The 10,675-nt window shown below is 39.5% G+C and overlaps 1 protein-coding gene across 1 annotated transcript; it reads right to left on the reverse strand.

Moving 5' to 3' along the window:
• Positions 1-4,197: 4,197 nt before the first annotated feature.
• On the reverse strand, positions 4,198-4,872 carry CLDN17 (claudin 17). The gene has a single exon (XM_035017680.1). The coding sequence runs from the start codon at positions 4,870-4,872 to the stop codon at positions 4,198-4,200; it is 675 nt and encodes a 224-aa protein (XP_034873571.1).
• Positions 4,873-10,675: the final 5,803 nt, after the last annotated feature.

A 10,675-nucleotide genomic window follows, 5' to 3' on the forward strand; every position in this document is an offset into this window, starting at 1 on the left:
AAGAAGCAAAGGACCTGTACTCAGAAAACTATAAAATACTCATGAAAGAAATTGAGGAAGACACAAAGAAATGGAAAAACATTCCTTTTCATGGATTGGAAGAATAAATATTGTGAAGATGTCAATGCTACCTAGAGCAATCTACACATTTAAGGCAATCCCCATCAAAATACCATCAACTTTTTTCAAAGAAATGGAACAAATGATCCTAAAATTTGTATGGAACCAGAAAAGACCCTGAATAGCCAGAGGAATGTTGAAAAAGAAAAGCAAAGTTGGCGGCATCACAATTCCGGATTTCAAGCTCCATTACAAAACCGTCATCATCAAGACGGTATGGTACTGGCACAAAAACAGACACATAGATCAATGGAACAGAATAGAGAGCCCAGAAATGGACCCTCAACTCTATGGTCAACTAATCTTTGACAAAGCAGAAAGAATGTCCAATGGATAAAAGACAGTCTCTTCAACAAATGGTATTGGGAAAATTGGACAGCCATATGCAGAAGAAGGAAAATGGACCATTTCCTTACACCACACACAAAAGTAGACTCAAAATGGTTGAAAGACCTAAATCTGAGACAAGGAGTCCATCAAAATCTTAAAGGAGAACACAGGCAGCAACCTCTTTGACCTCAGCCTCAACAACTTCTTCCTAGAAACATTGCCAAAGGCAAGGGAAGCAAGGGCAAAAATGAACTATTGGGACCTCATCAAGATAAAAAGCTTTTGAACAGCAAAGAAACAGTCAACAAAACCAAAAGGCAACTGACAGAATGGGAGAAGATATTTGCAAATAACGTATCAGATAAAGGGCTAGCATCCAAAATCTATAAAGAACTTATCAAACTCACCACCCAAAGAACATATAATCCGATCAAGAAATGGGCAGAAGACGTGAACAGACATTTTTCCAAAGAAGACATCCAAATGGCCAACAGACACATGAGAAAGTGCTCAACATCACTCAGCATCAGGGAAATCCAAATCAAAACAGCAATGAGATACCACCTCACACCAGTCAGAATGGCTCAAATTAACAAGTCAGGAAATGACAGATGTTGGCGGGGATGCGGAGAAAGGGGAACCCTCCTACACTGTTGGTGGGAATGCAAGGTGGTGCAGCCACTCTGGAAAACAGTATGAAGTTTCCTCAAAAAGTTGAAAATAGAGCTACCCTATGATCCAGCGTTGGCACTACTGTGTATTTACCCCAAAGATACAAATGTAGGGATCCAAAGGGGTACGTGCACCCCGATGTTTACAGCAGCAATGTCCACAATAGCCAAACTATGGAAAGAGCCGAGATGTCCATCAACAGATGAATGGATAAAGAAGAGGTGGTATATATATATACAATGGAATATTATGCAGCCATCAAAAGGAATGAGATCTTGCCATTTGCAACGTTGTGGATGGAACTGGAGGATGTTATGCTGAGCAAAATAAGTCAATCAGAGAAAAACATGCATCATATGACCTCACTGATATGAGGAATTCTTAATCTCAGGAAACAAACTGAGGGTTGCTGGAGTGGTGAGGGGTGGGAGGGATGGGGTGGCTGCGTGATAGACATTGGGGAGGGTATGTGCTATGGTGAGCGCTGTGAATTGTGCAAGACTGTTGAATCACAGATCTGTACCTCTGAAACAAATAATGCAATATATGTTAAGAAAAAAAAAAGAAGATAGCAGGAGGGGGAAATAAGAGGGGGAAACGAACCATGAGAGACTATGGACTCTGAAAAACAAATTAAGGGTTCTAGAGGGGAGGCAGGTGGGAGGATGGGTTAGCCTGGTGATGAGTATTAAAGATGGCACGTTCTGCATGGAGCACTGGGTGTTATGCACAAACAATGAATCATGGAACACTACATCAAAAACTAATGATGTAATGTATGGTGATTAACATAACAATAAAAAATTTTAAAAAAATAAAAAATAAAAGAAATCATTCTTCCAAAAGTACACTTTGATTAATGAAAGAAAAAACAAAAGAATTCTTAGTTCCTGAAATTTTGCCCAAATTCAGTGACTAATGTTATGTCCAGTAATTTTGTGATTCTAGCCCCATTATACCTTTTTACTCTTTGATCCTTTTGCTAGCAGGATAACATGCCTCATTTAGTCTCTGGAACCTATCATGTGAGGCTAGTTACTTCTAGAGTGACAAAAGGTAAGACAAATGATTCCATTTGCCTATATCTTGAATGTCTTGATTTCATGCTTATTTGTCTGTATATATGATAAATGACTCCTTTTCTTTTTTTTTTAAAGATTTTATTTATTTATTTGAGAGGGAGAATGAGATAGAGAGAGAGCATGAGAGGGGGGAGGGTCAGAGGGAGAAGCAGACTCCCTGCTGAGCAGGGAGCCCGATGCGGGACTCGATCCTGGGACTCCAGTATCATGACCTGAGCCGAAGGCAGTCGCTTAACCAACTGAGCCACCCAGGCGCCCCAATGACTCCTTTTCAATACACCCAAAATTTAGGTTCTACTGAATGAAGTCTGAAAAAGAAAACAATCTTAGAAAAAAATCTAAGTCATAGTTTTTTTAATTTTTATTGATAATATTTGAAGATATTTACATTTATGTGGCCTTTATCATTACATATTACAATTTTTTTAAATACAGTTTTATGTTACCAAGGGTTTGACTTACTGAAGTCTTGCTGGTGGTTTGTAGAATGGAGTGAGGGTGTGACCTTAACAGCTGGCCTTAAGTTATCTCTGATTTAATGTTTCAGAGTTATTAGATGGTCTTTTGAGAATAGAAATTCCTTCTGAAATTGACCCCACAGTGAAATATTTCAACATAATTAAAAACATGTAACTATTTTATTATAGTAAAGATGGACACGCAATAAATATTTGGTGAACAAATTTAATCTGTTCATTGCAAATATGTACTGTAAATTACATACAGTTTTATTATAAAATAACACAAAATTTGAAGAGTTAGAACTGGATATATAAACATTGATTGGTTCACAAGCTATTGGAGATATTGAGAAGCAACCCACAGGAGTGCTTTTGCCCCTCAAACACTCATATACTCATCCTCCCCTGCCCCCCAAACATGCACTTTTGACCCTGATATTGGCACGATAATTTGGCATGTTAAATGCATAGGAAGTGAAGAATTGAGAAGATAATACACACAATTCAAACAAAACAAGATGCCTTAGCCATACCTATTTATTTATTACAGAATAAGATGGAGGTACTTATTTTAGCCTGACTAATTGCCTGAATCATTAATTTTTCATTTTACTTTGCGTGTGTAGACCTGAACAATGACTAAAGAATAAAACAAGGAACAGAAACCATTCCCTTCAACACCCAAACCTCAATTTCCTAATTAGAACTGTATTTCCTCTTGATGAAAGTTGAGTGTTTATATAAGGTATTGATGTACCTTATCAAGACAAATATCTTGTAAGTGCAAATCATAAGTTATGAAACACATTACTTTTCATTTATCAATTATTTTCCTTTGAATATATAATTCCAGGCAAGTTTAACTGTATAAATTAGGTGCTTTAAAATCATCTTCATAAATTTCCTAAGAGAAATCAGAGCCCTTTTTTTTCCCCTAAAAGTTTCTAATTGCCAGTGCATTGAGTTTCCAAAAGGAATACCAATTCTTTTCATTAGATGGGCAGTTCTATATTTTGATAAATTCAATTAAAAATCCTTATTTGAGATCTATTATTTTTCAGAATAATTGCTTAAAAAAGAAAAGTCTGTTTTTCACTTGTTACTGTATTAGTACAATAAATAATTTGGAGGAAAAATAACTAAGGTTATGTTTTAGAATGTTTTATTGCTGTGTATTATCAATTGCAATAAAATTTGCATTTTCTAGCAGGTGATATATGATTGTCAAAAAACAGTAGTTATTATACTAAGGATGCGGATATACTTGATTTTCGACTACACAAATTGGAATGGGGATTATTTGTGTCTAATAATAGTAAATGCATTTAATACACATGAGGTCAGAATGTCCAAAGCAAGTCATTTCTATTCCTACCACAAGTGACAGAGTACAATGTATATATCCTTTATACTTTCGTCTCCATTTAAATGCAGCCATAAAGCAAGTTCTTGTGCCTGACGTACTTACAGTGCCTGGCAGGACTCTATAAAACACTTTGACTGTAATCCATAGTTTGAGCCAAAAGCAGGTATTAGACATAACTGGTGGAAGTCTTACTAAGCATCGTCACATTCCTCCGCTTCTCTGTGTGTGGCACACAATATCCAGGGGCTGGATATCTGTGCCTTAGCTTCTTTCTGTTGCAACAGTAGAACCCACAGAGCAGACCCCCTCCAATGAAGAGGATGGCAGTGCTTGCCCAGCCGAGGAAAAGAGCTGTTCCCAGCTCTCGTTTCTGACCCACGTGGATGGCTGGGTTGTAAAAATCCCTGATGATGATGTTGGCTGTCCAGCACACAGGAATCAGAACGAAGATGCCGGTCAGGATGAAGAGGACCCCGGAAGTCCCCAGAAGGTATGCTTTGGCCCTCTCGTTAGAGCCCGTGCACTGGATCTGCTTCATGCCACAGATGCCAATGAGCAGAGCAATGAAGGAGAGGGCAACCGCCACACACATGAGGGCCCGGGCTGCTTCTAGGGCAGGTGGGAGAGCCAACAAAGAACCATAGAATTTGCACTGCAACCGGACCTTGGCTTGTCGAATGCAGTTCATCCAGAGCCCTTCCCAGAGCCTTTCAAAAACAATAATGTTGCTGCCAATAAAAGCTGATACCCTCCACTGAGGCAGAAGGGTTGTGGCAAGAGTTCCGACCATGCCAAGGAATCCAAGAACCAGACCAGCAATCTGCAGGGGATAAAATGCCATCTCCTCTCCTTTGAAGACAGAGCCAATCTGGAATGGTAGAAGCTGCTCGAAATCCTGAACCTGGAGGAGGCCTCTCTGAGTCTACAGCAATCTCTGATGAGGTTCTCCACAGTTACTGCCCATTACGTTGTAGTTGAAATCAGCAACAGTGAGTGAACTTGGCCTGACTAGAAGTACCTGTTGTAAATGCATGCTGCCTTTGTACACAGACATTCATTTCTGTATGACATATATAATTGTTTCCCAGCCAATAAGAAGGTAGCCAGAGGTGTGTCAAGAAATACTTTGGTATTCCTCTTACTATTATTGTCTTAGCAGTGTTGTAATTAAGTGTCAGAGCTCCCATTTTGGATTGCTAATTACAGAGTTGAAAACTTCCTGTTGAAAAACCACTCTGATAAAAAAGCATAAATATGTATATTAAGTCACGACTGGACACAGCACCAAAACCTTACTAGTTCTTTGGAGAGCAATTGAGAAACACTTTGCACTTTGGATGATCTAGTACTTTCTTCTAATCTAAGTCACTTCCCTTTAATATGGTTAGTCAATTCTGGTTTTAATAAAGACTTTTGGATATGGAGAAATGTTTAGGTATTAGTTTTAACACATCTACTAAAACCACCAATGCTTTATAAAAGGAGGAGTCCTAAGAAAAAAATTCAGATTTCAGTTTATTCTTAAGATCCAGAAAAGAACAAAGAGAAGCGGTCCTTATAATTGAATTTACTGGTAATTATTATATTATTTGTTAAATAACACTTTGTCTCCAGGGAAAAAAATGTCTTGTATATAAACTTCCATTAGCTGTTTGCTCAATGGCAACTTTAAATATATCACATTTATCAAGCTATAAATGTATACTCCATTTTTATGGAACAATTAATAGTGATTCTTTGGACTAGCTATGCAATTACTTAAATTCAGATAATAGAAAACTTTTTAGAGAGAGAAGGTATTTTCAAAGTTATTAGGCTTCAGTCTCTCGTTTGCCAGATGCAGAATGTGACATCTTCAGAGTGCTTGGCTAGGCTGGCTATGTGGTAATGACCTAGAAATAAATCCAGTCTCTATATTACCATGCTTACTGCCCCTGACTAGTCTGATTCAAAAGGGGGAGGGAGACATGCTTTTTCAAGCCTTTTCATATGAATGGGACTGAGCCTGAAATTAATACTACCTTTCAGTAGTTTTATTTATTTATTTTTTAAGATTTTATTTATTTATTTGACAGAGAGAGACACAGCGAGAGAGGGAACACAAGCAGGGGGAGTGGGAGAGGGAGAAGCAGGCTCCCCGCAGAGCAGGGAGCCCGATGTAGGACTCAATGTAGGGGCTTGATCCCAGGACCCTGGGATCATGACCTGAGCCGAAGGCAGATACTTAACAACTGAGCCACCCAGGCATCCCCTTTCAGTAGTTTTACAAATAGTTTTCAAAGCAAGCAAAATTCAACTGAGGCTATTTCAAAGTTCAAGAATCAAGTTGTCATCCTTGACTGCCACTTCCCTGCCACTGCCCAGAGACCACAGGTGCTTAATGTGGGAAGCGTGGACCTTTCCCCTTTTTCTTTCACATTTTATTGCAAGGAATCCATTTCATGGATGAAAACTATTCAAAAACGAGCACACCAAGCATATTCCAGCTGGGAGACATTGCAGTTTGCAACAGGTCCACCATCTTAGTCAACCACAGGCCAAGAGCCAATGGAAGGTCCAATACCATCCATATTTAAAGAGCCCATTAATTGAATTAGGAAATATGGAAACCATTGAGTTTTTAAGATGGGTGGCCTATCTATCCATTATTTATCAATCATCTATCTTTGTTGTTGCTGCTGTATTAGTACCATTCTAGACCAAGTGAGAGCTCCCTCTTTAAGGAATGTGAATCATTGAGGAAATGGATGACTTGTGTGTAGTTCATAGTTTCCTAACACCAGCTCAGAAGGCAGGGTTTTCTCTGCCTTTGTTCTGGGTTACTGAGACACAAGATTAACCATTCTCACCCTGAAGGGATTTGCCAACATTACTCTGACTTGTCCCTTCTACCTCCTCTTCTGTGTTCTATTTCCTCTTCCTCGTTCTATCTCACTTTAAATCCCATCTTCACTTTGTCCTGAAAGTTTCCAACATTTTGTTCTTTTCCAATTGTTTGACTTTTTATCAGATAGAATATTTGGTCTGTTTTACAAATAAACACAAATGAGAGCATATGTTTACTTAGAAAATGGAGGTACATCCTGATTATAAGAATAGTCTGAGAAACATAAATAATGTAGGAGCTTTTGTTTTTGGCCCCTCACAGCCAAAGCCAATTCTCAACACTGGCTTTACTTTCTTGCTTTAAATTTAAAAAGGAGATATTGTTTTGCTTTCCAACATTCTGTGACTCTTAACCCCTTCTACGTCCTCAGGGGCTCTTATTCCATTGAAAATTCCCTCCTGTCATTGTAATCCACTGGTATTTTCCACTGCTCCAACATGGCATTCTTACCTACTATCTTCAGATAACACTTTTATACCCTTGCCTCCCTGGCTTTTCCATAGAGGCTGAAAGAAACCACCATCTTCTAACTGAAGCAGTAAAGAGCATTTGCTTTGGTGAGGGATTTGTTTCAGTCTTGGTTTGATGCCTTAGCCATCAACTGGTTCTGCATCACAACTTGACTTCTTATACCAATACTCTTCCTTCCCTTCTTTCCCTCAGGTGTTGATCCCAAGAGCACTCCATAGAAAGAATAATGCACCCTAACCTCCACCTGAGAGATCACTTTGCAGGAAACCCAACCATTGATTGACACCATATTCCAATTTATTAAAAGTATTTCTTGTTGGAGGCGCCTGAGTGGCTCAGTCAGTTAAGCATCCAACTCGGTTTCGGCTCAGGTCATTATCTGGTGGTGGTGAGATCAAGTCCTGTGTCAGGCTCCACACTCAGCTCAGAGTCTGCTTCAGATTCTCTCTCTGTCTGTCCCTCCCCGTGATTGCTCTCTCTCTCTCTCTCTCCTCTCCCTCTCTCTCTAAAATAAATAAATAAATAATAAATAAATAAATAAATAAAATCTTTAAAAAATTATTTCTTGTTATAACATTGCTATGCCTTAGTTTCACCTTCAACCTCTCTCATCTGAATCAATTCAGGGATGTCTTATTTAATCTCCTTGCCTCTGGTCTTAATCCTATCTCATCCGTACTCCACTGTGGACCACACAGCTTTCCAAATCAAATTCTGAACATGCCACCACCTTGCTTAAATTCTTTCAATTGTTCTCCACTTCCTCCAAGATAAAATCCAAGTCCCTTATCATGGTGCAAAAGACCAATCCTTGGACTGGCTCCCACTCAACTGAAAACTTATCTTCTGACCATAACTCTATCCCATGCCTTCACGACCTTATGTTTTAGTGAGCGTAGTAAATAATAAACAAGAGATTAAAAAATATATGTAATTATACATTGAGATATGGCTGGATAAAAAAACACAGAGTATAGAAAAAATAAGGTATATTGAGAGGATAAACAGATGAGACTTTAATTTTAATTATGAGGTAACAGAAAGGCTCTCTGACAAAATAGCATTTAACCTATAACCTGAAGCTTGAGTATTAGATCGTCAGGTAAAGAGTGAGATTAGGAGCCTCCTAAGCATGGGAGGTGGTGGGTGAATGCACTGACGTCAGAGAACTTGGGGCTAACACAGATGGAAGGCTTGAACACAAGGGATGTGGGACCTGCAGTGAGGACAGATGAAGCTGCAAGTGCAGAAAAAGTCCAGATGTGTGGGCCCTTGGGAACCATTTAATAATCTTCTCTTGAGATCAATGCAAAGCCCATTAAAGATTTTAAGCACAGAACTGGCATGATCAAGTCGGTGTTAAAAACAAGAACAAGGGGCGCCTGGCTGTCTCAGGTGGTTAAGCCTCCTACTCTTAATTTTGGCTCAGGTCCTGATCTCAGGGTTGTGAGATCGAGCCCCACATGGGGCTGAGCATGGAGCCTGCTTAGAATTCTCTCTCTCCTTCTCCCTCTACCCTTCCCCACTCATGCTCTCTCTCTTTCTCTCAAAAACAAAAACAAACAAACAAAATACTAAGGGGCACCTGGGTGCCTCTAGTGGTTAAGCGTCTGCCTTGAGCTCAGGTCATGATCCCAGGCTTCTGGGATCAAGCCCCACATCGGGCTCCCTGCTCAGCGGGAAGCCTGCTTCTCCCTCTCCCACTCTCTCTGCTGTGTCTCCTTCTGTCAAATAAATAAATACAATCTTAAAAAAAAAAAAACAACTAGAAAACCCCCCAAAACAATATATCGATATTTGGGGGGAAAGGATTGGAAAGGCACAAAATAGAACATGAAGAAACCAATTAGAAGATTATTGCAATTGTCCAAATGGGAGATGAGGGAGGTAGTCAGAGTATAGGTGATGCAAAGGAGTGGATGGATTTGCACTGTGCAGGGAGTTATAACTGGAGAGGGTGGGTGATGGACTGGAGGTGGAAACCAAGTCAAGGGTGACTGTCTTCATTGGCAGGAACAGCATTGTACTGACATAAGAGGCCCTTGAAGGATGAGTGACCCTTCAGAGGTAGATCAAAAGTTACATTTCAGATGTGGAGTCTGAGCTGCCTGTGAGCCATCCCAGTAAAGAATGTAGAGAATTAGGTATTTTGCAGCTCACAGGAACAGTCTGGACTGTACACATATGTAAGAATCTATAACCTCCATCCTGTCCACAAATTATGATCAGATCACAATCAGGGAGAGGAATCTGACAATACAGACTGCTGACTTACTCTATTGTCCTGTCCTCCAGGGACTTGTTCTGAGGTCTTAAAGAATCTAATTTAAGTTGAAGGACTTTTGACTTCTCCCTGTAAAAATGTGTCCGAGATTTACCTGCAGCATCAGCTTCCAGTGAATAGGAGAGGAAGTGTAACATCAGCATGGAAAAATTAGGACACTCAAAACATCCTTATCTTGCCTCACTTTTCTCCCTTTTAAGGAGGTGCACACCTGAAAATGTTCAGACATTCTCCCAACTTACTGTGTGTCTATTTTGAAAGATGATGTCTTGTCCCATTCAGTGGCCAGTGCAAGTTTTAACAAGTACAAATGAGTTGAAAAAGTTTTAGCTAAATGTCTGTTAGATTGATTTGAAGCTATATGAAGTAAATGCATGAATACGCACATAGAGAGAGAGATTCCTATGTTATTACTGACTCAGATATAATGTTATTCTCTCTACCTAAACCACCTTCCCAATTCCCCTTACCTGTTCACACTGTCCATCTAATAATCATTCATTCTCCCTCAGGTTTGGATCCAAATTTAGTCATAAGAGAAATTTGTTCTGAATTAGATCATATCAGACTCCAATTCCATCCCAGCACTGCCATTGGTTTAGTCTTTCATAGTACTAAGCATTTTTCACCAAATCTAAATAAATATACATTTCTACTTATGTTCATGTAAGTCTATTCCCCCCTAGAGTGTAGATTCTATGAGAACAGAGACGGTGTCTACTTTACCATTAGATTCCCAGTACATAGCAGAGAGCCTGATTCAGAGTAGGGCAGTAGTAGTCTGCCCAAGAAATATTTTTTGATGTATCATATGATCTCACTGATATGAGGAATTCTTAATCTCAGGAAACAAACTGAGGGTTGCTGGAGTGGTGGGGGGTGGGAGGGATGGGGTGGCTGCGTGATAGACATTGGGGAGGGTATGTGCTATGGTGAGCGCTGTGAATTGTGCAAGACTGTTGAATCACAGATCTGTTCCTCTGAAACAAATAATGCAATATA

This window comes from Mirounga leonina, unplaced genomic scaffold, assembly GCF_011800145.1.
Source record: "Mirounga leonina isolate KUSES-001 unplaced genomic scaffold, KU_Mleo_1.0 Mir_172, whole genome shotgun sequence".
In the NCBI taxonomy this organism is placed as follows: domain Eukaryota; kingdom Metazoa; phylum Chordata; class Mammalia; order Carnivora; family Phocidae; genus Mirounga; species Mirounga leonina.